This window comes from Dromaius novaehollandiae, chromosome Z, assembly GCF_036370855.1.
Source record: "Dromaius novaehollandiae isolate bDroNov1 chromosome Z, bDroNov1.hap1, whole genome shotgun sequence".
Lineage (NCBI taxonomy): Eukaryota > Metazoa > Chordata > Aves > Casuariiformes > Dromaiidae > Dromaius > Dromaius novaehollandiae.
Window position 1 is genome coordinate 30900056 of NC_088132.1, and position 26936 is coordinate 30926991.

The 26936-nt window shown below is 38.9% G+C and overlaps 1 protein-coding gene across 13 annotated transcripts in view; it reads left to right on the forward strand.

Moving 5' to 3' along the window:
- The window catches only part of LOC135323554 (aminopeptidase O-like), a 204313-nt gene that overhangs the window by 118602 nt on the left and 58775 nt on the right, over positions 1–26936 (forward strand). For 4 of the 13 annotated variants that reach the window (XR_010386199.1, XM_064502218.1, XM_064502216.1 and 1 more), the window contains 2 exons: positions 5958–6020; positions 6685–6768. Coding sequence is in view for 5 of the 13 variants with exons in the window: in XM_064502218.1 (XP_064358288.1) it covers positions 5958–6020; positions 6685–6768 (147 nt within the window). In the remaining 8 variants the exon portion in view is untranslated. Of the gene's footprint in view, positions 1–5957; positions 6021–6684; positions 6769–7691; positions 7816–8266; positions 8352–9320; positions 9751–10850; positions 11436–14578; positions 14655–16023; positions 16641–26936 lie in introns of those variants that run through there. The other 9 variants (XR_010386205.1, XR_010386204.1, XR_010386203.1 and 6 more) reach the window with 9 other exon arrangements.

Sequence of the window (26936 nt, forward strand, 5' to 3'; positions counted from 1 at the left end):
CCACCAGTTCCATAAATGTTTTTGTGACTAAGGTAAAGATCCTTCCTGGTTTATATTACCCACAGTCTTATCTACCTACTCTTATCATTCAGTAGTGCTTCACAGTCAGATTGAAGGCATAGATGATAACCAGCTTCTGTTTAATCACAGAGAAAATAAATGATTCTTCTAAAACTTATTCCATCTCCATAAGAAAGGGATATTTTTCCAAGATGCTTTGACTATTCTGTAGGCGCACAATGAAATCTAAATGCCAAAGTGAACATGTCTAGTGAAAGATAGGTTTGAAAGGTCTGCTGGCTGACAAAGTTATTGCTCAAAATAAAAATGAGCAGTAAAGGTCATGGTTCAGCTTATGGTTATTATCCTTAGCATATGGGCTAACAGGATTTCATGGCCAGAGGGCTAATTGACTTTTGCCTTGAATATGTTTCTTTACCAGAACTGTTGGTAGGGCTTTTTATTACTTTGAGAGATCACTAAGACTGCAAGATCAGTAAACCTCTGAAAGACACTTTTTTACATTTATATTTTAAGGTAGTTTTCAGGGAGAAATAAAGACTGCTTCATTTTCTTCCAGTCTCTTTATAGTTGAGAAGGAAGGAAAACACTATTTGTCACATCAGTGGTGATTTTCAGGACTGCCCAGTATCTGTATTTCCAGCATGTTTGTTATCTTTGTTTTTTCTGTAATTTCCAAAAAACAAAGGGCTTTCAAAGTCCTATGTAGTTTTGGCCAGCCAGCAACTACCCATTGCCTACCAAGATCTCGCTGCTGGATGGAGCTAAAGAGAATTTTATAGAGGATTCTCTTATGTCAAAGATACTTAAGCCCTAGTCCTTGTCCTCTGGATTCAAAACATCTGGCTTCAAATTGCTTTTAAATTGAAAGAGGAAAGAGCCAACCTGAAATCTCTGAAATCTGAGGTCACATTTTCATCCATGACTGTAAAATTAAAAATCACTATATCTTACAAATTGTCTTGCTGCTTCTAGAGGAAGATGCTGCAATTTACATTCTGGGCTGTGCTGCTGAAGGCTTCCAGCACATGGCAATACTTCTCAAACGGAAGGGCCTAAATATAAAAAAGATAATCTACTTTTGCACTTGCTCAAGAGAGGCACCCATGTGGGAGTAAGAGCACCAGGTAAAATCAGGAAAGACCGGGGGGGGGGGGGGGGAAGCATTGTATTGTTTACTCTAAGGTACATTATTTGGAAAGCCTGTGGTCAGGTGCTCACAGGTATTTTCTTCATCAGATTATGAATCTAATCTTGGACTGAATAGGTGACTACAGTAATTCATCTCTACCAAGCAACTTTCTCCCTAAGGCAGGGTTGCGAGTGTGGATATGAAGGATGTATTTGTAGTACCCTTTGAAAAAATGTTCATGACAGAGTATTTGAAAATCATGTTGCAGCGTGAATGTTTTTTTCAAAGAGGCACTGAAAGAACATCCTCAAAGTTATTGTTTCAACAGGTTTTGTCTCTTGGAGGTAGAGATATTTTTCAGGAAGGGCAAGTTTCACCTGAAAATAATATCTCTGCATAGGGGTGTGTCATGGAAGAACATGAGACACAGCATACTGATCCCAAAAGAGGGTGTTTATGCCACCACAGACTCTTGGCAGAATTAGAGCATTTGGATTTTTCTGTATCAACCTTAAATGACCAAAACACAGTTCCTAAAATAGAGTTAATCTCAGGAACAACTTGATTTTTCATTTCGGTGAATAAAGCTGTCACCATGAAAACTGCACCAAATCACTTGGAGGACTTGCTGTTCCTAGAGAAGCACATTCTCAGCTTGACTTCTTTTTCAGTAGTTTTCATCAACCACTGATATACTCTTTCTTGCAAGTACAGGTTGCAGTGTGAATGCACCAGCCATCCTATTATTTTCAGTTGTAGCCCACTGCTTATTAGCTTTTCTGCCAAATTCTGGTGACAGCGGTGCTTTGAAACCCTTGAAGTCATTGCCCCACGGAATGCAGGCTAATGTTTCAAGCCATTATTAATTATCTTGTGAGCTGCTGGATAAAATGCTTTTTGAATTTTCAGTTTCTGAAACCTTTTACAACATGTTGTAAGCCAGGTCCTTTCCACCAAAGCAGCTTTCAGATTGCACAGGCTGCTGAGGGCACCTCTTACTCTCAATTTCCAGATAAGTTAATTTTCCACCTCAGACTAGTGTTCTCAAGCTTTTTTGCAATAAATCTTCTGTGTGATAGAAAAATAGTTATATGCCTTATAGTTTATCCTAATTCCTTCAAAAAGCTTTTCTTTAGTTTTCTAAAAGAAAAAGAAATTTCATTGATTTCACAGAGATGATGATATCATGCTTTAGAAGTAGTCAATGCGGCTCTATTTCCATAGAATGAAACTGAGTGGGAGTCCATTTTTTGTTTGTGTATGTTATATGGGAAGGCAAAGGAAGGTGCAAAATCCCAATTTGTATACTGGCAGAGCCAGTTAGATCCCCTAGGAAAAAAACATAAGACTGTAAAATCTTTAGACAACTCTTCTGTGCTCTTGCTGGTGTCCACATAGATCTGAATATATAAAAGTGGGTTTGTATGCCTGGTATAAAACTCAGTAATTGAGAGGAAAATCAAATCTCTAGAGAGGAGAGGTTGGAAAATATGACTTGACTGAATTACTTTTCTGTTTTGTCCACTTTGCAGAAGCTCTTCTGAAATTCATTTACAGTAAATATTTTTATTCCATTTTCCTTTCCATTTTTTTATTTTTGCCTTCCGGTATCTGAGGGCTATTAGCAAGTCAACAAAACAGGGCACTGATTCAGTATTCACCTTAGATAAGATGACCTTCTTAGTTTATCAATAAGGGATGCTTCAGCATTAGAGCGCAGTACAAACCAACTGAAGTTACAGACGGTTTATGCAAAAGAAAGGTTCACGATGATAGTTTTTCACAAGATCAAGAAGTGCCACTAGTAGCCATCATAGCCTGAACAGTTTAAAGATGGGTTTTTTCAATTTAAAATGAAACAGTTACCCACTGTACAAATATTCTATTGTTTTCTAAACTATGTACAATCCTGAAAGTTCACTGTATGCTTGGGATCTGGTCTGACTTGAAGAATAGCAGATATAATTATTGCCTAAGTTATGTACCAGAATATTGGGCCTGTCTTCACCCACTTGGTAGAAAGTGCTGCCTCCTCCCACATACTTCAAAATTCAGTTATATTTAATCCTGCTGCTTCAAGAGTAAAGGACCCTGGCATGCTTGGAGATGTATAAATGCTTGTTCAAATCAAATTGTTACATAGGACAGCTCCATTAGGAAGCCATGGAAGAATGTCTTTCCAATTAAAGAAGGATATGCTGGACTGACTAATCCCTTCGTTTCAGTTGCGAGGGGATTCAAGTATGACAGGTCAGCCTCATGTGGCACAGCACAGAGGACTGCTGATGGAGGGCTGCTATGCAGTCATTCTCCCTTCAAGTCAGGATTTACCATTTTGGTTTGTCTCCCTTGTACCTACTGTAAGGTCTTTCCTTCCAGGAGTATGGGAGAATGCAGTAGGAGACCAGCTGTTCATAACAGCATAATCCTTTCTCTTCTCTCTCCCTCTCTCATTTTCCAAGCAAATTTTCCTAGTCTGGTCATGAGCTAAATCCTATTGAAGCATCAATAAGTAGAGTTAACGGCTGACTGCACAGCCGGTGTGCTGTGACCACAGCTCGTTAGGCCCACCCTATTCCTCTCACTGCTTGCTCTCCTCGGCAGTCTGCCCGGGGCTGCGTGTTGGCTCTTCTCTTTCGCTACGTTGCAATCATCTTGCAGTAGAGACTCTCCAGGTTGTGATGTGCACAGCGCCTAGCGCAAGGGAACCCCCGGTGTTGGCTCCACCAGGTATACTGCAATTTGAAAAAAAAAGTTGCTAACAATTCTTGTTGAGTTTCCTTAACAGCCATGCTGCTCTTAAGATGAAAACAGGAGCTAGCTCTGAGTTTTAACTCACATGGCGTTTGCTCACTCAGAGATTTTTGTCCTCAGGTTCTGCAGGTCTGAAAATCAATGTCTCCTGTAACTTCTTTCCCCCCTAGTTTTCTCCAAACTTTTGATGGAAAGGAGGTGCAATTCTTTCAAGTATTTTGGGAAAAATCGATTTTGCTGTTTCTGTGACCCAGTCCTTCCCATGACTTTTCCTGTGGACATGAAAGATCTAATCTGTTAACTGATTCAAGGGAGCATTGTTTTTTAGGTAGTCACATTAATTTTTGTTTGCCATTAATATCAATTTCTGCTCATATTCTCGTTCATTCTCTTTGAACTATGCTCTGTTATTCTTTCTTCATTCAAACACAGAGTTCAAGAGTCAATTTATAGCAGCTTTCAGAACTACCCTTTAGCAGGAGATCTGCTGTAGTTTTACAATATAAAAATATGCTGTTGATACCTGTTTTAAGTAGACCTGTTGTGAGTGTGAAATAAAGGGCCCTAATAAGATTTTATACTGTGATATCTCTATTAAGAAGTTCTTCTTTGTGTAATACTTCATGGTGAAGTTGCTTCTATTTAAAGCATTGAGTTTGATCTTGGCTTTGATCTAAAGCTTTTGATCTTGAAAGAAGGATGTTGTGGCAGTAAAACAAAAAGGGTAGGAGAGTGGTTTTTTTTTTTTTGTAAGTGATAAAGTTAAAGGGATACTGTCAAGATTTAGTAGGCACTAATGGGACCTACCTTTATTTACTTACATCTGTTTGCAAAGTCCATCTAATTCTATACGTGGGAGGGTTTGCTCAAACAAATGCTTTGATGACCCTTTTTCTTTTACAAGAGCACAGATTTTCTTTTGAAGCTTTCAGGGAATTGTCATATATAGCACAGATAGAAATTATTTTTAAAAGTCTAAAAATGCCATACCAACATTGTTTTAATTATACCAGATACGGCACAGTCTGCCTTTTGTTTCAAATGCTAAGTACTGCAAAAGCTTCCAATAATGTCCTAAGAGTTCCTAGTATTCAAATTGCCCATGGCTGAGAGTAGCTGAGCCTTTCCCATCACAGTGGAGTTTGAGTATCAAGTTGGAAGAGGTGCACAGGCATCTGTTGAAGTCCCACACCTGAATTTTGTCACCTGTTTGCTGTCTCTGTTGAATAAAGTGCTTAACTGAGGCCTTAGTAAGGGGCTTTTTGCCCTATAATATGAATAAAAAGCTGGTCAGGGTCTCGCATTAAGACGCATTTCGGAACCTCCTGGTAGCCCATCAGCTATTTTGGATTCCTTGGATGTCGGGAGAGCAATGGGGAAAAGTTTTAGGCACTTGATGGTGGTGCTGCTATTAGCCCATTCCCCCGCAGCAGCGGGAAGTGAGGCCGGGCCCCGGGCAGGCCACGGCCCTCCCTCAGGGCAGCGGCGGCGGGGTCCCCCCTCACCCGGCCGGGCTCCCCCGCGGCCGCCGCTGCGCGCGCGGCGCCTTGGCGCTGGGCTCGCGCGGCGGCCGTTACTGTGTGCCGATCGTTACTGCGCGGCGGCCGTTACTGCCCGGAGGGGGGGGGGGGGGTGCAGCCCGGCGGTGTCGGGAGCCCGGCGGGCCGCCCCGGGGCCGGCGGCGTCGGGGAGGGCCCGGAGCCCGCCCGCCCCTACGTCTTTAAGGCAGGCTCCTCCTCTCCGGCGGGCTCCGGGGGCCGGAGCACGGGGGCGGGGGACCCCGCGGAGGTGTTTCATTTCCTACCGAGGGCTGCGGTGCGCGGCGGCCGGGCGCGGGCGCGGGCACGGGCGCGGCGGGCCGAGGCGGGAGCGCGGCTCCGGGTAATGCGGGCAGCGGGCCGGTGGGGGGCGGCGGGCCGGGGCCGGGGCCGGTTGCCCGCGGCGCGCCCCGTCCCGCCGCGGCGCGGAGCCGGGCGGGGAGGGGAAGGGAGGGGAGCGAGGGGGCTGTGCGGGCGAGCTCGCTTCAACGTGCGCTTTCTCCCCCGTGTAGCCTCTGCTGGAGGAGGGTGAGACTTGGAAGGAGTGTCAGCTCGTCCAGCAAGTGAGCGGCGAGGTGAGGAGCAAACCTTCTTTCGCAGTTGTTCGGTGCTTTCTGCGGACCGTTTTTCCTCCCTGTGGCCTTCCTCCCTTGCAGATCTCCTCCTCGAGTTTTCCACCTGACACCCCCACCCTTCTTCGCTTTTGCCTTTAAAATAATTGTTTTCGTGTTAAGAATATAAATGTTTGTGCGTGAAAGACTAAGGGTTATTAATGACTGTCCCATCATCTAAAATTGGTGTTGGTAGTCGAGTGGATGGCTGGAAATAAACGTTGCTTGAAGCACAAGGTGTAAGGAGTAGAGTGGAGAGATTTTCCGTAGGATTTTTGCACACCACAATGACAACTTTCCATTTGGCAAACCAGTCTGGCATCAGACACGTTTTCTTTTTGCTAGAAAAACTTAAGCTGGGAGCTGTAAGTTTGCTTTAGGAACAAGCACAAGGAAAAATAATGCTGCATGAGATGAAGAACACTACTTCATGCTTTGACCATGCCACAAGTGACTAACCAGATTACCTAAGACCATGTCATTCTAGACTGGAAAAGTGTTTTCCCTCTTTCCAGTGAAGCAATGGAAAAATGTATCTTGAGTCTGCTTACAGTTTCTTACTAATTCTGTGTAGCCGCACTCAGGTTGCATCTTCTTCCTAAAAAAGCACTATGTTTTTGAACTCCAGGTGACAAAATGGATTCAGACAAACCAGAGGATCAGAAAAAGCAGCAAAAAGAAAAGAAAGCAAGATGAAGTCTTTTTCCAGAAGGTAGGGGTTCATGATGTGCATTTTTGTAGTGGGACAAAGGGCAGCACATCTGAAATGCTTTCAGAGGATGCCCTTTTAAGCACTAAAGAGACATTCTTAAGCTTCTTTGACAAGGTGATAGTAAAGGGGCATTAGTTACTGGTACAGTTTGATGTGTCATTATACATTTGCTATGGAAAGAAATAAATAATCTTTCAAGAGGTCTGTACTTTAGAAGACAAAATTTCTGTACATTTATATTTAACACGAACATTCTGAGGAAGAGAGATAAGAAGGCTTTGGTCAGAAAAAGCAGTAGTACTTGAGAGCTTTTAACAAAATATGCTCCATTATTTGCAAACCTTAAGATGCTGTTAATCGAGAAACAGTTTTCTTGGTAGGCATTGGAACAATAGCAAATATGCAGAAACAAATGTTCTGACTATGCTGTTGACATTTCATTTAGAGGATGTGTTTGGAAGTTTTCTAGTTGCAGCGTAAGGGAATTCATGAAAACGTGCCTTGATGGTTATTCTAAAAAATTACTTTGGAAGATTTAAAAAATTGACTGTGAGCTAAATTAACTCAAAATATTTTTAAACCAATGATTTTTGATCAGCTGTTCTGAAACATGCATTCTATAATGCTAGCTATTTAAATCACAGTATGGCAAGGTAAGTAACTAGCTGACACTGGCATTAAATAGCTGTTTTCTGTCTTCTGAAGAAGAAAATGCTCTCTCAAATACCGGTCATTAATGAATAAAGATGCGTTTCCAAATGTGTTACCAGAAGTATGATTTTTGCTTGCCTCAGTTTTACAATCAAGTTTTTAATTATTTTTTTAAACTCTTGTTACCTTTAAAGGATTAAAATAGCAGTGTGTTGTTTTGCTGTTTCGACAGTGCTTCTAGAATGTATGATGAATCATTGCTCTTTCTGTAGCCAAATTCTTGCTGATAGCATGGCTGCCAACTCCTGGGATGTGTTGCCTTAGTATGGGCATTGCAGTATTTGACAAATGTCTACAAAGTGCATTGTTGTGTGTGGGTGATTTACCAGCTCCATGGTGAGTTAAAAAAATGCCAGATTGCATCCTTTAATTCACTACTTCTTTTATTTTGTAGCTGGGATACACCATTTAGGAAAATATGTTCTGTATTGTTGTAGTTTAGAGACATGATCTAAACAGAGACAGCAGTAAACAGTTGCACCAAATAATTCCTTTTCTGTTTGCATTTCTGTATGTGGATATGAAGCATGTCTGTTTAGCATTGCTATTTAGGATCCCTTTATGTTAAGACAGTGAAGGCTTTCTTAATGTTAAAAAATGTATCATCATGCAACTTTGCTACCTTGAGCAAAATCGTGCATCGAAGGAATAAATAACCCTAATATAAGTTAGAGTTTGCATAGTTTGAGGTATTTTTAAATTATACAAAGTAGGCTTACTGCTATATCTTTGACAGTAGGCTTGAAAGTACCTTATACAGTTAAGCCTTTTTCATCTCTTTTTATAGGAGGACGCTTCCTCACTGTGAACCCCTTTGTACTGATAAAATCTCATTTGCAGTAGGGGGGTCGTTCCGCTCTTACTGTTCCAAGGTTTGTGAGAAAGAACTCTAGCTTATGGACTAGCCATGTTAGAAATGCAAAAAATAATGTATAAGAATAAGATCTACTCACTGTAAAAATAACTGAAAGTGCAGGGATTTTTCTAATAGTAACTCTTTGTGAGAACTGTAAGCAGAAGTGCAAATTAAAATTAGTGGCAAGAATATGCATTGCCTTCTAAGATCCATAAGTATTAGTAATTCTTGGAGACTCAGTGCAGATCTAGAGAGCTGCACTCAACCCAAGAGGAAGAAAAAGAGGAGCTTAGCATTGAGCTTCTGTTTGGTCTTGCAACCATTGATTGAGCGCTGAGGGTGGGGTTCCTTGGGTTCCTTAGAAGTGTGGTCGGTCATTGCAGTGGTGACTCTTCCAATAGTTAGGGACAAGAAGAGAAAAAGGGAGAGAGGTCTCTCTGGTGCTGGCAGAGCTTTATTGGATTACTTGGATTCAGACTTGATTCCAACAAAAAGTTTCCAGCACGGACTGCCTAGCTGGTGTAGTTGGTGTCCAATCGTTGTGGTTGGTGCTGACTGGAATTCCAGATTTTTAGCTGTGTCCGTATTGGTTTATGTCAGAAATAGCATCATACAGCAGTAGGAAGTACTTCTGGGGAAAAACAAGAGAAAGAGAAAAGAGAGAAAATACATAATGAAAAAGGAAGGGGCCATTGAAGAAAGTAGTAGAGGTAGGGATAAAACGATGGAGTGATAAGGGGGAGATGAGAAGCAGAGCAAATAAGTAAACAGAAAAGTTGGAGAGTTGGTACCAGCCTCGTTATGCTTGTGTAAGTGTACTTAAAGTAAGGTAACTGATGTGTTTTGTCACAGCTTGAAAACTGAACTGTGTGTTGATCTTGCTTATTCTTCCAGAACACGTGCTAACTTATTAAATGTAGCTTCTAAATTTCTCTGTTCCTGTGCTGTCCGATTTTCCTCTGTCATTTTTATTTCTTTGTGATAGGAAACCCCATTTCTAATACAAGATGGATGACTTTGCTATACTGAGACATCGCAAAATCAAAGCAACTGCTTCTTCATCCAAGTACAAAATGTAGGACAGAGAAATAACTCTTTCTGTGTGGATAAGTGAAACACAGTTGTGGAGGAAAGGTTGCTGACAACTGCCTGGGAATTGCTTCTTGAAAAAAGTTGCCTGCTAAAGAGTTAAGTTTTTAGGAGCTGTCTTTACATATGCGTAAATGTATTTAAAGATCATTTGAAGATACCATGCATTGGATAAGAACTCTGTCACTGGTAGCGTTAACTGCACTCGAGGGGCATGTGAACCAGTGGGGAAGCTTGTGTAGAAACCAGTGGGGGAGCTTGTGTGGTGCTACTCGCCACTGTGGACCGGAGCAAAATGGATTACGGCAGTGTAACAAATCCCATAGGTGAGAAAGACTTTCTAGATAAGTAGCTGAAAGTTCCTTTCCTTTTGCTTTCTTCTCTTCTTTTCTTCTTTCTTTTTTTAATTCTTTGCTTTTTTCTATTTCAGACCTTCTTGTTGCTCTTTTAAGTATTTTATTTTTTAGCAATTTCTATTGTAATCTCTCCTTCCCTGCTTCCTTCCCCTGCTCTTTTCTTTCGCTCTTCTCCTTTGTCTCCTTCAGTCACCTGCATTACTGTTCATTTTCAGTCCCCCTTTCTGCTTTTTCACCTTCTTAAGTTCTTCCGTTTTGCTCACCCTATTTTCTGTTTACAGTACTCTGTGGATAGTCTGTTGACCTCCCCATATGTGTGCATATGTGCATGTGTGCATATGTGTGCATGCACATACACAAGTGTATGCACACTCAAACCTTGTACTTGTGTATGTCATTCTCCCGCTTCTCATACTTTCTTTGCTGTTCATTTAATCTTTCCCTGTCTCTACCTTCTCTATTTTTCTCACATAATATTCTGCTGTGTATATTACTGTATCAATACACAGTACTGATCACTAGATGTACTGACCAGCTAGCTGATAAGATGAAGAGACGGTAGAGTAGAGCTTGGAAAGAGTTGGCTGGTTAGAATTAGTGGTGTTGTTTTAATATGCAGAGTGTGATAAAAGTGCTGAATATTGTTATTTTTGTTGTTATTATACTGGACTATGCCTGGTTAGACAAAAAGATTCCACTGTACTTGCCAGTTCTGAGTGTTAGGTGGAAGAAAACAACCTTTTAATCAGACTAGTGGAATTGTAGTATGTGATCTGCATCTACTGTGGAATTTAAGGGTAAACATTTCTCTTTATTAAGTGACTAGTTCATTTTTATACGTAGATTCATTACAAATGTTGGTATCTATATTGCCTTTGACTGAAGGTCAGTGTTAAAAATGATGCATGCAAGCTGCTTTGAAAGCATTCAAGTAGTAGAAAAATGTCACAGGACAGGATACCAAAGGTATTCGGTAATTAGGGGGAGCACTGAAACATACGTGTATATATATATAAGGTAAGGAAGACTAGTTGTTGCAAATTATCAAAATTGAGTTTGTCTGCTTTCAGTTTTAGTTTGATTCTACACTGAAACTTTGAGGAGTAATTCAGCTTCTCCAGAGTATTTTTTGCTGCTTTCTTGGAAATACTGTCTTCATGTTTTTGAAGTTTATCTGCTAGTTTACTGAAAATATGGTTGCCTCTGATTTTTCCTAGTGGTTGCTGCACTGATCATTCGCTTTCTTCTCACTCCAGAGAGTTACAATTGTCAGCAATATTTAAGCTCTGATAATAACCTGAGCAAAAATGACTTTGTTGTGAAATAGCTGTTAAGTTTCTAATAAGGAAGGGGAAAAAAGCAATTGTAGTATGTATGGCTAATGCTAAATGCTGTAGTTTTTTTATACTTTAACAATAAATTGACCAGTATAACTGAAAGACAAGATATGGATCTTGTAATTCATTAAAATAAGTTGTGATGTTCTACTTTAAGTAGAAAATGTTTTGAAGTCTCAGCAAAAAAATGTAGGGAGAAGAGAATATGATGTGGTAAAAGAAAGGTTCCATGTAACTGGGGGATTTACTCAGGGTGATGTGCTTCTGCTTATTTGTAATAATAATGTGTATTACATTAAAGCTACTTTAAAATCTTAATTCTTACATATTGTTTACTTTTCAAAATAAATGTTTTTATTTGAATCTACCATACTGAGAATTAAAGCAAGGACCAAAGCTGAAACATATCGCTTGAAATTACATACCGTGTTGTGCTAACAGCTAAAAGAAATGTGGTAAGAAGTTCTAAAGAGTTTTTCAGACAGTGTTCAGTGGAGTCACTCACTATACTTTTCCAAATTCTGTTCATCTTGCAGAACTTTGTAAGAACCCTATAAATGTGTTTGCTGGCCTTCGCTGATAACATATTTAATTCAGTTGGCAACCAGGGCAAGAGAATTCAGATGGAAAATTCTGTATCTACCTCATGTACAAGAGTTAGATTGCAGTAAATATTGTTAAATCATATTAGAGCTTGTAGTTTTAAAATCTTTTCCTCCAAATACATATGAATGTAATTTCAGGCCATTAGAACTAAGCATTTTCAGCATTTAGCTTTCTGTCCCCATAAAAATATCCGTATTTATGGGTTGTTTGGCAACTGTAATTATGCACGTCCAAAGAACTTTATTGTTTTTAGGATAGCTCTGCCTCAAATTGACTTAAGAAGCATTTAATAGAATAAGAAAATACTGCATCTATATGTAAATATATAAACATTTGAGTGGAATTTTTGGTTTAACCATAATAAGAAAAAAATAGTCCACTTCTGACCCAAATATCGGCTGTATCTTATTTGCAATAATGTTGTGTCAGGGTCTTAGTTCTCTTTTTAGTAGCACCCGTATCAGTTAGTGAGGAAGTGTTGTTGCTTAGCATATTTTACATTTAATCCCCCAGATGGACATTATTATTATGTTGTGAAAGAGTGAATAATTCCCGTTAGGCCACATTTTTAGATCAATGAAAGCACACATATGATGATAAGCCTGCTCCCTTTCACAGTCTGAGATGACCATTTCTAAATTAGGAGAACTCAGGCCAGCATGGCTATGTGTTGAAATAGTTTAAAGTTTACAGATAATTACATCACTGTTAATTATAGCGGTTCAAGCCAGCAGCCATCCCCCTCCTGTGCAGTGAAAGATTAAGGTCACTTTAATGTAAAGCACAAGGTTTGTGCAGCAAAGAGAAAAAGACGTTTTAGCAGAGAATTTTTTCCTTTTGATTTGTAGGAAGAATTAGTTAAACTCCTGTGATAGAACACTTTAAGTGTTCTATCTAATAAGTCGCACTGGAGGCATTTTAATTAGGTAGTGTTTGTGCGTGTTATTGTATGATACTAATAGGATAAATTACATTACTGGGATCTACTAATGCCACTGAAGTTTGGGTCTACTGTTGTTTCTAGTTATAAATCGCTCTGTTTGGCGGTTGAAATGTGCTCCATTTACATCTTTGCTTGCAAATACCTTCTGTCTTTAATAAAACAGGAAATGGAAAATGTGAGAACAGTTTTGTTCTTTCCAAAATACAGAAAAAGAAAAAGGATTTGATCATTTTTAGTGCTTCTCAAATGTCTCCCCCCATCAGTGTTTGTTTAATTAATTCTAAGCAGAAATGTAGTGAATTTTGGAACTAGAAAGCAAGCTGTCACTTTCAGGGCATTTGAAAACCAGAGCAACTTACTACATTGGGAACAAGTGGGGCACTGAACTCAAACATTCCATAATTTTTCTTCTACAAAAACTTCATATGGATTTTTTTATTATTTGGGAATATACACTTGTGCATGGCAGTTGAATAATCCACTGGATTTAAATGTTCCCAAGTTCTTCCTGGTGTGATTGACTGTAATGACTCCGAAGGAATCTTAATTGTCTGCTGGCTCAAACGTGCTTTATTTCAGTATTACAATTAATATGCACTATTGTAAAAGCACATATATAGGAGTTTGTAAGAATGGATATCATCATTTAAAGAAATGTATGAGCGCAGAAGGCAAAGATGAGAGCTTTTACAAATGTGATTAAAGAGATTCTCAAAGTTCTTAGTATGTGTTTTGGTGACCATAGTCCTAAAAGTGGATACAGGTACCACTCATAATACTGCCCTCCTTTCACCCTGCATCCCCCTACCAAAGTCTTTTAAAGCAGGCAAGTAGCTCAATGAAAAAGCAAATACATTCTCTGTAGCTTTAATTAGGCAGGATTGAGTTCTTAAAGATGTGTAAATTGTGCTATGCTCATTTGCTCTATGCTGTATATACTCTTCTTGTGGGCACCGATTGTGTGACTTCTCACAATTGTCTAGTTTCTCTCTTCAGATGCTTTACTGGCAGGTTTTATGAGCCCTGTACCAGCATTTAAAACTAAACAATAGTATCTAAACGTTATCATGGAAATGTGTAGGTCTATAGAAAGATTCTTGATGCTGATGAACTATCTAATGTCTGCCAACAGTTTTACTGAAACGGTAGTCTTACTGTGGATGAGTGCAAATAGAGTTTTTTCCTTTCCTCTTTTTAAGCTAAGTCCTTACCCTACAGTGAGCACTGCCCAGGCAGTCTCTGTATCTGAACAGCATTCTTGAAGTATAGGAAATATCATTGTTTGAATTCTTCATAGGTTTGATTCACAAATGATTTCCAGTAGCAATTTACTTCATAAAGAAGGTGTAGGAAAGTTGTTTTCCTCCTGTACTGTAACTGTGTTCTAGTTAATTAGCAGTTCTCAATAAAAGCTTTTAATTTTATCAAACTGATTATTGATGGAAAAGAAGCTTAGGCGATTATCTTGTTCTGTCTGTGTCTTTCTTCCTTTTCTCCCTTTAATTTAGGCCTCCAGTGGGCATTTTCAGTCAAATTTGTTAGTGTTCTGAAACTGCCACATTCCTGCTGGCGATCCTGTGAGGACAGCCCCTTTGAAGGCAAGGCAGAAGTGTAAGCGCCCTCGTTTCTGGGAACCCTGATAGCCACGTGGCGGGGAGAGGTTATGACTGTCTCAACCACAGGAAGCGTTTCTGTTGACACTTTGAGCCTATTAGACTGTTTGGTCATGAGACACCAGTTCCTAAGAAATTGGATTTCATTACTTTTGATTCTTAGAGAACTTACTGTTTTGATTTTATGAACTGTATTCTACATACTTTGCAGGTCACATGCCTCGAATGTGGTGAACACCCACAAACTCAGGCATGCCGTGTCTTTCAAATGTGGCTCTAATAATGAATTTGCCTTACAGTTGGTTTCCTCCTCCACTTCTAACACAAATACCTGAGAAAAAAGAGGGGCTTGGGAGTTAGCTTGGAAGGCTGGTGAGCGTTTTGCTCATGTTCTTTCATTCATATTGCAAAAGGAAATGAAATAAAGCTACAGAGTATTAAATGTTTCCATGCCCAAGATCCTGTTTATTTCAAAGAAAAGATGACCAGCTCAGTGCCAGTTTTGCAATAACTATAGTTGTCGTCTTATTTTTGTTTAAATTCAAGAGATTTCTCTGCATTTTGGCTGTACTTCTGAGGAACTCAGTGAAGCTACTCATGTTTAAATGCTTTGCTGAACCAGGCCGTAATCAGTCATCCTCAAGATCTCCTTTCTAAGTGACCACTTTTGTGATTGAAGAGGAGATTTGGCTTCTTCTGTCTGTCTGGAGTGTTTTTTTTTTTTCTGGGAGCTGTGATGTGAAATACTTTTTTTTTTATCTTAAAGCATAGACAAGTCATTGAGTAGGGCTTTTTCATTTTTTAGCCAAATTTTGAAGGAGAATAATTGTAGAATTCATTTTTTTAAGCTCTTAAGAATTTCCTTTCTGCCTCCTGCAATTTCCCCTCCACTATTCTGCCTGCTAAAGCCAAAATAGGTACCCTTCTGAGCGTATGCCAGTTTATGGCGTGAGAAACCCATAAGGCAGAATTAAGTGCAGGTTTTCTTAGGTTAACACCCAAATTAAACTTCACTATGGCATGGCCTTTTTTTTTATTTGACTTTTTTATTTTCAATGTTACTCTGAGTAAGCCACTTAAATTTTCAAATGCTTAATAGAAAATAGAGGGAAATTGAAATTTTACAGTTTTTTTGCTGTTTCTCTTTTCTGTAGTAGGGTGTATTGACTACTAGTGTTTGTGCTTAGGAGAACTGATTGCTTGAAGAGACTAGGAAGGCAGCAGAGGGGACATTGAGGATTTATAGATACAGATAGGAGATTTTTAGATACAGAAGATGTATTTTAAGTATTTTTTTAAAAAACATAATACATAATTTTTTAATATATCATACTTTTGTGCTAACACACCCTCTTATTCTATAATATCTGCAATACTTATCAGGGAATTAAACATTTGCTCCTCTTTGAAAAAGTACCACACCTACTTATCAGCAAGGGGAGGAAATGCATATGATAACAGGGTTTTTTTCTGTACGTTCTATGCATTGCTCCTGATTTTATGGCACCTCTGAGTTGTATTAAAGTAGCTTCTCAGAACACCATGTTAGCTAGTAGTGTGAAGATACAGCTGTAACAGGACTGCACATTTCCAAAATGCCTTCCATTCCAGGAGTGTGAAGTGCCTTTTTCATCGAAGGACCTTGTTACCAGAGAGTGAGATATTGCAAAAACATATGATGTGTTTGCTCTACTGCCACGGCTAAAAAATATAGAGATTTTTAATATTTTTACTTGTTTTACAGATGGGGAGCCAAGGCACGGAGGTGCTAGGTAGCTTGTCCAAAGGTACCTAGGAAGGTTGAGCAGAGCAAGGAAATGGACTGAAATTTTCAAGTTTCCGTTTGGTGTCCTAACATGCTTAAATTTTCACCTGAAGGCTCTCTTTGTTATAAATATCAGGGAATTAAGACACACAGTTTTCCATGAGGCAGTTAGCGCTTAAGGCAGCGAAGTATGGACAGGTTGGATAGTTTATCTAAGGTGATAACATTTAAGCTGTAACAGAGCAGGAAACAGAAGCTAGTACTGTGACTCACCTTTGTTTTTTCAGAAGAATACTATAAAAGGACCAGTGCATGCAGTAGTATAGATGAAAACATGAACATATGTAGGGGAGGATACATTTTATCAATATTCATATTGCAGTAGAACATAGTTTCTAGTAATGAATTAAGGTTATGGCTAATGGTTTTGACTGTAAGCATCAACTATAAATGTTGGCTTTGAGTGTGTTTTAAAGGATAATAATTTAATGGATAGCAATTTACTTTTTTTTATCTTTGTCAAAATGACTGTATGCTCTCCTGTAACTTACAACACAAAGGGAGATTTAATACATAATAAAAACTTATTAAATCTTTTTTTTCAGTGCAAATAGTTTTGATTGTAAAACTTTCAGACATGGTATGATAGGCATGATGCTGGGTATAGAAGCTGGAAATGCGCCCGTGTATTGTCTGCTCAGCGTAGAAAGAGGTATGAGGGATGCATCTGCTCCTCTCTTACTGAGCTGCAGGTAGTAAAAAGCAGGGATCTGTGAGAAAGAACGATTGTATGCATAATTCTTCACTGTACAAGTATATTCATCCTAATGATGTGTGATGCTTTGTAAATATGTAGACAGAAATATAGAGGTAAATATCTTGTGTGAATGTCTGGGTATTGATCTAGCCTCCTAGTATAAGGTGGCACATAATTAAATATTTAAAGGGTTAAATTTAATTAAAGGTAGCTGGCCAGACCATCAGATTCTCTTATGGTTTCCTGTGCAGTTTGTCAGGGACATAGAGAGTTCTGAAAACAAGCCATTTTGTTCTTACAGGGTGTGTTTCATATCTTGCACTTGTTTTTAATCAGTTATAGCCTGTGAACGTCCTGTATAGGAATTTGTTTGAAGTGTGTTTTTAAAAAGGGAGGTTGTGTAATACCAATGACCTAGATGGCATGTAGACAGTAAGTCTTTTCATTTGTTTTCTCTTGTCCAGAGCATTGAGACAGGAAGCATTCTTAGAATTATTTTTAGATTTTTAAAAGTCAGCCTTGATTTCCTCATGTAACAGTAATCCCTTGGCGAGGCCTAAAAGCAATATTGTTTACTCTTCCATTGTGCCATATGCTTACAATTTTTGCTTTATTTCGGGTGCCTATTTATTAAGAAAGTACTTTAAAAAACAATTTATATTGAATTGTCATATTTGAACTGTTTGGGTACAGAGGAAAGTGCTCCTTAATGTATCCATGATTCTTGTCACTGTGTGTCTAAATCAGACACAATGGGTGGTTTGATTTATTGCAGTCCAGTGAGATGATCATGTCAAAAAGACTGATTACTTTCTTGCTCCATAATTACCTGTTGTCTTTATTACATTGCATTTGTAGTGACAGAAAGATAGTGTGTAATTAGGAGTTAGTAATTCTGGTTCCCTTCTTAGCTTCTGTCCCCCTTATTTTCCAATCAAGCAGTCATCTGAATAAGTGAACCATAGGTCTGAATGCATTTTATGCCTATGTTATGGAGTGGCTGCTGCTTTAGTTGATGAGTCCTTTTCAACCAAGAAAAAGCGGGTGCATCAGTGTTTTTCTGTAACCTCTATCTTTGCTCCTTATTCCATTTTCAGTGTTAAGACCTGGGAAACCTCTGTGGAAATGTCATCTGAAATATGCATGGGGTGCAGAATTACTGAAACTTGTTATCCTTTCTTCTGCCACACAGATGAGCTAGGCAGTACAGAGAGGGTAAGCAGGATTTGAGTTTTGCATCTTTGTGATATAAAAATACACTTAGCTACTTGTTTTGTTACTTGGAAAGCTAACTTAATATTTATAAAACATAAACTCAGATTAGTAGATGTGGTGACTGTGAGAGTTCAAGGAGTTGCTGTTTGTTTTTGCTTCGTGTCAAAGCAATGACTGATTGTTCACAGTAAGGAGATAGAAATGTTAATTGTTCTTTGTGCCAGACATCAGCTTTTCGGTATCTTATTCGTATTTGTCTGCAACACAACTTGATGTTTGCAAATCACATGCAAGCCAGTGTTCGACTGTTTTCCTGGTGTCTTTCAGCTTCTCTCTTCCTGAGTCATCTTTATCTGAATGTTTTTATTACCCTCAAACCTTGGAATGAGCCAAATGAATAAAATGTTGTAAAAACATCTTTGGATGACAGAATAAAAATCCCTCATGGCTCAACAAGTCTGCCATGGAAAAGAGTTACTTTTGGAGAATATTATGTGCACTTGAGTTTTAATTGGCCATAACGTTGCGAGTGTGTCTGTTATGTGTTTATGAAAGCCTGATTATGGACACAGAAATGTGAACTCTGGATTACTCACCTGCAGATCTGAAAAACAGAATAGCTCAATACTCATGGCACAGAGGAAGAACTGGAAAATGAGAGAAGTTGGATCAATTTACCATTGCTTTCATTACAATTCCAGTTATACTTGCATTTTTTTAATATAAACTTGTAAGTGGCAAAATGGAAAGTGACCCGGCTGTGAAATGTTACCAACACAGATAACATCCTTGACATCATAAAAGGCTGATTGCTCTTAGCAGCTTGGCTGAGGAGGAGCAATAGGTAGGTGTAGGAAAGGAATTGCAGGAGGAGAGTTGAAACTCTTCGCCCCGCCCCTGGTGCCCATGTAGCCCACTGGAGAAGCTTCTGTTCCCCTTGGGGAATATTACAAGTGGCCCCATTGTTGGTCTGTGAAGCACTCCAGAATGGGCATAAATGTGAAGTAGCTTTTAGTTACAGGTAGGAAGAACTTTGCTACTTAATTATGTTGTGTTTGCTTTTTAATATTAGGAGATAGGAGAGAGGGGACGAAGAGATGTATTGAGGGAATGTCAAGCTAAAGATGCCCTTACAAGGATATCCTTCATATTCTAGAAACTAGCATAGTGCAAGTGGCTTCTTTCCAGTTTATTGAATTTATTACCATCTTGGCTTAGTTATGAGTAGACTGGGTGGGTGTTTTGCAATGCTGACTCTTTCCAAAGTACTGGCAAAGATTTAACAGTAATCCAGCTAAGTGCCCCAAAGGGTTTGAGCTGAAATTCTGACTTTCATATTAAATTAGGCATGGTTACAAGACAAGAATTATTTGAAGTTTTATGAAGCATGTGACTGACAGAACAAACAACTGGGATGCAGATAGTTTTCATGTATGTTTTCTTTGTTGGGTCAAAAATGTATTCAGGATACAAAAGGTTCTTATTTATGGAGCAACTTGAAGGGACTTTCCCAAGAAGATATTTTTTAATCTTTAAAATAAGACCCTCAAACTTCTTCCTCTCCTCCCGGGTTTCCTCTTTGCAAGGCTTCCCCCTTTTTCTAAACACCTATAGCTACATACAGCTATCCTTTGTATTTCAACCAGACTTTTTTTTTTTTTTTAATATATCTGTACGTATAGACTTGCTGGCAACTGTGTTTTTGAAATATTTTAGCAAATGTCTTCTGTGAAGTAGTAATGGCCAGATGGACTTCCCATGTGTTACCTTGGCCTGCTTCATACCTATGTTGCTTTGATTCCATGGCAGTGTGCTGGAGGCATTCCTGCCTGTGTTGTGGGTTACATTATGGATGAGAATCATGGAAGAAATGTTGTTTCATGCTACTTCAGGCAGAAACTTCTGTTAAACTTTGAACTGACCCATCACCACACCACTAATTTTTGTTTCAAGCTAAAATTGTGCTGTGCATTGGAAATGGGTCGATAACCCTTTATTTGACAAGTTTAGGTTGCTGTGTGATTAGAGAAAATAATGGTAAAAATTCTGCCAGTCACTGGTCAATCTGCACTTGAGTCTTCTCCACTGTTCCTGCTGGATTAGACCTGTGTTGGTTTCAGGGTTAGCAGCACTGGGTGCTTTGGAGGAAATGAAAGGTAGAGTGGCACAATGATTAAGTCTTAGTCTCTCCACAGTACAGTGTACCAAATGCAGTTCTTTTATTTTCACTTCCTTTCCTGCATTTTATCCTGTCTTCATGCATTTCCAGATTGGTTTCTTTCCATGTTCTCTACTCTGCTCTCCCTCATTACTTTGTTGTGAAGTCTTGAGTTTCAGTAACCTGTTTTATTTCCTCCTTTTGCAAAAAGGCTGTCATAAGGGTGACAATCCATTCATAGCCAATGTTTAGATACACTATTGTAATAAATGCCAGTCCTTCACTCAATGTAGATCTTTGAACCTTTTTTTTTTTTTTTCCTGGCTTGCCTATGAAAAAAGAGGGAGAAGATTAAAGGTTAATGTTTGTCTGGCTTGTTCTCTTTATTTGAATCAATGGAAAGTGAATGCACCTTTCTCTGTGGAGCAACTGTGATGCTACTGATACACTTGTCTTCCTTTCTTTTCTTCCTGTACTCTTGCTCTTCTGTGCTTGTTACAGATAATAGCAACTGTAGAGAATGCATTCTTCATGGATGTGTCTGTTTTATGAAGGATTTTAGGCATTTTTGAATGCACAGAAAATATTAAAACATAAAAACTGAATTTACATTAATACTGTGACGATTTCATTTTAGCTTAAATACAAACAAGGTAGAACTTCAATGAAAATAGGATCATAATTTGGGGGTGAGGGTTACATATGACCAAAAAACTGCTACATATTTTGCATGCATCTCATCTCAGCTCCATCTCTCCCAGTCATTTTAGATGCTGAAGGAAGATCCATTCATTTGCTGAGAACTTTTGAAATAGGCCTTCCTGTGACGAAGTAGACTGTTCCAAGATGGTTTTTTAGACCTAGCTGGAGACAGAGTATCTCTGTTAAAAGCTCACTGCCAATGAAATGTTTTTACACTATGTTGACCATTTTGATTGCAGGACTGTGTTTCTGGGGAGAACAGTGTCTATACAGAACATTTTGTTTCTTTCTTTGACTGTGGGAAAAATTGAGCCAAAATTAGTCATATCTAAAGGTTGTTCAGTGTTTTGAAGGAAGTGAGTTACCTATTTCCATCTCAGCAGAAATGGCTCGTAAAACAGCTAACGAGAGTTAGTATTACTTAAAATCCTTTTTTGATTGTTTCAGCAAAAGCCAAGGCTAGGATAGATTTGAAGATGCGTATCAACATCTGAGGCTCTGAGTTGATGCTAGTGCTTCTCAGCCTATCTTTTGCAGCCTTTAAAGTCACTCCATCTGGAAAGAAGAAAAACTGTTTTTCCATTATTTTCTTTCAGTGTTTTGTTTTGTCTCTAAGTGTGGTATTCATTCTGGAAATCTGCAGTTCATACAGGGAGAGAAGACACATTTGAACTGAGCAAGATGTAAGGACTGAATATGTAGTATATAAGCCAGTCAGTCTAAATGCTGAATCAGAGAGCTCTTTTAAAAGTAAATCCTTTGCTAAGTCAGTTAACATTTTCGTTGTTAAAGTGGGGGAAAGCAGGAGACAGCTGACTAACTCTCAGCAGGAACGGCAGTTTAAAATGTATGTAAGAGAGAGCAATCGCTAGTAAGTATTGGACGAATGTTTACAGTCAGACCATAAGTAATTGGGAGAGGGCTGAGAGAGATGCCCAGTTTTTGCCTCAAAGAGAAAGAAAAAATACTTCAAGAAAAACCAGTATGAGGAAAGAACCTGAGTTTAAAAGGGATCTAAGCTGTAATTCTTCAGGGGAGGAGTTCCTGTCCTTGTTAAGAAAGGCTTTCTCCCAAATGGGAGTATCCCTCTCTCAGTGGGTGTTGAGAGTGTGTAGCAGTTCCCACCCTTTACGGCACGCAGTGCCTCCTGGCTAGTTTGCTATTAGGAAATTTCTCCATAAAATGTTTCAGGTTTTGTATTCTTTCTAGTATCTTTGTTTCCATACATAAACCTTATGTTAGAATCTTCTTTGGCCGCACTGCTTTAAGATTAGTTAACAGAGATACCCTCTTGAAGTCATTATGAAAATGGGTGTCTTTCTGTCTCACACCAGTCTGGAAAGCTCCCAAATTGCAAATGAAGAACTTGGGTGGTGGAGGGGGGACTTTAAAATTCACAGTGAGAAGTGGATTTTGTACACACTTGGATATCTGATAAAGTGTTTTTGGATTAACTGCAGGATTAATTACCTTATAACAAAAAGCAGACTGGTTAAACCAGGAGTTCCCATTATTAACATAATAAAAGTATTAAAAATAGAATACACAGCAAACAGGATGTCTGGTCATAACTGTGCAGTTTCAGTTGCCCGGTATTTATGTAATTGAACTTCTGTGCTGAGATCAGAGAGCAGCGAGAGCCTCATGACTGCGAACAAAAATCCTTTTTAAATTGATCACACCAATATGGCAGTTTCTGGAAGGAGTTGGTTACCATTTAAGGATGATGCGGAGAAATGAATAAATGCCTATATTCAACAGCACGTATATTGCTCTCTTTCTGATAGTGAAACAGCTTTTCCGAAAAGCTGTCATTTTACCTGGAGTTGTGGTAAGCAGAATTGTGGGGTTTTGTTACTGTTAGTGTTAAAAATATTTCCCTCTCTCTTTTATTAAAGTTGGATGTAGTCTGTCTGGAGTACAGAGACTTTGTTTCAAGTTACTGAACTTGTTTTACCAAACGAATTAACAAACCAATAGTTTTGAGAAAATGGGTTGTGCTTCCTGGCCAAAATGAAATAGTAAGCACTCATTGCATCATGGGAAATGTTCCTCATTGACCATTTAAAGTAGAACTATTAAGAAAATTCTTTCTTCGACTCTATAGACAAACAGGCGTGCCTGCCGCCTAAAGTCTGGACCAGACAGCACTGACATTTCAGCATAGAGAACAATTTGTGTTCACAATCCCTGCCTATTGTATGATTGTAGATGAGGCAGCCAGGCTGACTCCAGAAAGCTGGAGTGTGCAGAGCTGCTCTTAGGGCCATATGCAAATACATTTTTTGTATTCATATTGTTATGAAATTCAGTCAGCTGTGCCAGCGACATTTAGCTGAAATCAACCTTCTCTATTGTGTACTTGTTAATCTGAAAATTTCCATCTCTTTCAACTGAAAAGCCAACTGTCTTAAGTTTTAAGGAGTTAATCCATGAACAGAACAAAAGAAAAATTATGAGATGCTATTTTTGAGAGTTGGTAGCAAATCTTTCAACTTACTGAAAATATTGGTAGCATGTTTGCATATAAAGGAGGCTTAAGACTCATGGCTTTTAAAATATTAAAAGCACTAAAAATTAGGCTGTCCTTTTTCAGCATTTGGAGGAGATGAGACTTTCAGAATTGGCATATGTCAGTAAACAAACATTTTTTTCTCAGTGTTCAGCAGACTTTCCTCTGAGTAATCCATGTGGTACTATTTTAAGAATGCCTGAAACTTTTGTTAAGTGTCTCAGAATGTGTATGCAGTTTTCCATGAATCAATATTATATAAAATTGTTTTCCGGATAAGTGTAAATAAACAAAATAATAATACTGATAGAGGCTGAGAAATTTCCCCAAACCAATGCTGTGGAACAGTTGCATATCAGTAATAGAGAGAACGTGTCTTGAAGAATTAACTGCCACAAATGGGTCTGATTTTTATTATTATTTTTTAAATGAAATTCTGTTACTTCGTACTGATCTGGGCTTCAATTCTGTGATGATTCATGGAGGCTAATGAAGCCATAAACAGAGATCTTCGTTTTGCCTCTCTCCCAAGTTCATAGGTTTTGGTAGTGCCCTAACTTTTTGATTTTTCCTCCTTTTCCTTTTAAAGGAGAATGTTGGCTTGCCAGCATCAGAAATTCTGTTGCATATCAACATATATATTAACAGCATACTTGAAATAAAACTTATTTGAAATACGTATTCCTGGCTTATTTCTTCATGTCTTTTTGCCAAGCCATTTGTTTACTGAACCTTTGAAAAGCAGAGATATAATTTTCAATTAACTGAAGGAATGTACAACATTCAAATACCACGCCCAACCTGCTTAGGAGGACAGTATTTTTTTGTGCCTACATGCCCTTGAATAGTTAAGGGGCAGGTTTTGGGTTGATGTCAGTTTATAGTGGAAAAATACAAGTCTGAAACCAGTGCCTGAGAAGGCAAAACGTGTGCGTGAAAGTAGAATGCTGGAAAAAGTACGGAGAACATGCAGTACAAGGAGAAGCATAACCTTCTTAAAGAAATGGCACCATTATTAGTGGGGGAATGACCCCCATTAATGGGAATGACAAAGAGCTCTAGGCAGGATTCGATTCCCTGTTGGACTGGAGGCACCTTAATTTGTTAAAAAAAATCTTAATTTGCTGACTGATTTCTTAAATGTGGAAAGAAGGCATAGCTTGTATATGATATGGCTTTCCTCCTTCTTCCTAAAAGACTGAAAAGAGATGCTGTGTTTTAAGAAACATGTTTGTCAGTTTGTAATTGGTTTCGCTATAACTTTTTTAGTTGAAAAGAGATGTTTTTAAAAGAGGCAGGTTTTGAAAGCTGAGCCTTCAGGAGGTTGTTGTTAATACTGTGGTTTTTATGACCTTCTAATACAGCAGACAAGGTTCAAGGATTTCAACCTTGTGTTCAGTCATTACCGGAGGTGTTGGAAAAGGAAGATTAATCCTGTCTCTCATTTAAATCCCTTCTAAGTCCTTGCTTGGTCCTCTGCACATCTCATCTCACGATCACGTCTCTTCCTGTGCCGTCTACGTTTCAACAAAATAACTAGGGCTTGAGTGAGAACACACACACGTTTTGGGTCTGTGACAGCAGAGGATGTGGATTTAATTCTGAAAAGGTGGGTTGGTTTGGTCTACAGTAACTGTACTCAACACCCACAGAAGGCTTCCTTCCTCCCCAGCTGGTGTCCTTGCCAGCTGCTTGGTTTGCAGCTCATGGAGGTTCACAGGGCATGGTGTAGGCAGAGCTCCCCTTACAGACTCACTGTTGTTTCTTGAGGTGAATGCTAGGGGCACGGCACACTCTCCTCAAGAGTGTGGGGAGACATCCATGGTGAGGCCAGATGGTTTGAAATTTAACCATCATGTGTGGAAGGCCAGGTCCTCAGATGTGCAAGTGCGTGGTGGGCAGGGTCTGCATTTCTCCCCACTGTCTCTGAAGGCACCCAACAGCTAGCCTGCTGCACCCTGCTCACCCAGCCCTTTCCACTCTGCGGTGGTGGTAGTGGCTCTGCAGAGGCCACTTGGCCAGTCTCAAGTCAGCATGGAGTTTGTTTCAGCCTTTTGTTGGAACCTGAAGTTTTTAAATAGTTTTTGGGTCCCAGTGTTACCAATTTATACACTCTCACCAAGCAGATTGACAAATTTTATCACTTAAGGAGATGAGACTTTAAGTTAAATACCAGAAAAAATGCCAAATTGCATGGGTCACCAAGTGTGTTCTTTCCTAGGTTCTGGCTCTAAACCATCGCTGTTTTGTCATCCCCTTCCCCCTTATCTCTTTAAACTCACAAAACAGAAGCTTTTCATGTTTTGTAGATGTATTCACAGGACAATGAAAATCAATACAAAATTGTGTTGTTGATCTGTAATAGTTATTATTGATAGTAGGTTTTCATAGCATAGATTGTTAGCAGGTGCTCCTCCATTACGGATTGATAGTAACTTGGTTATATTTTAATGGGCCAGCTTGCCTGATTTAAACTCCTTCAGCTTAAATGTCAGTAGCTATTTATTTTTGTTTTTAAATTATGACCTTTCTAAAAAGAAGAAAAAGAGGGTAAATACAATCATAAAACTTAATTACATTCAAGATGCAGCAGATTCTGTTTTTTTGGTCAGAAGCTCAATCTTCACTTTTCATTTTTGTTCGTACAGTGGTCTGTATATAGGAGCACAGGGCAGAGTATGTTGCATGTTTTTTTGTGAAGCAGAGTATGTAGAAGAATAGAAGCAGCTTTCTAGCCCAGACTTTTTTTTTTTTCCTTTCTTTGGTCAGACATTCTAATACTGGGACAATTTCAAATCTAGGCAACATAGCTCTTTAGAGGTGTGGTGTTTGTAGAGTTCGAGTCTTTAAGCAAGCTCATCACAGCATGTGATGTTGTTGTCCACAGTAACCCCTATGGAGTATACTCCAAAGGATGGACTGGCCATTTTACATGTACGAAGAAAGTTGAGAGGATTGTAGAGCTCAGACTTAGCTGATACTAATGCAAGTTTTTTACAAAAGCAGTATGTGCGCATTTACTGTTCTGGGAATGCAGCCACACGATTAATGTTTGCAGATCTGGCCTTTTAAATTATTTTTTGTGGTTTTAAGTTTACTTTTGAGTTTGGAGTTTAAATGTGAGGACTTGGGTAGAGCATGTCAGTCCATTAGTTCTGATGGTGGAGGGCTATCTGTTTTGAATGAAGTCTTTTTGTTTAGTCCCATGTCACATTTTGCTTCAGTGATTCACTGCTTTATAATCCATTTAAAGGAGTTGCTTTATGCAAGTTAGAATACAGATTTCCATGTAACAAAAAGCCACTTGTATTCTTGGAATAAGTCTGTATTAATTTGAAACAAATGTCACTATGTACGTTTTCTTCTTATAAAACTGTGGACTGGTGTAAACTTTGTATAACGTAGAGACTGCAATGGCACTGTACTGCGTGTAAAACTGTACAGAACTTGGTGCCCTGCATCAACTTACAGGTAAGCACTATAATTTTGTGATTGTTCTATTTCACCTATTTATAACATTCCTACTGCTATATCTTGGCAGTGGCATG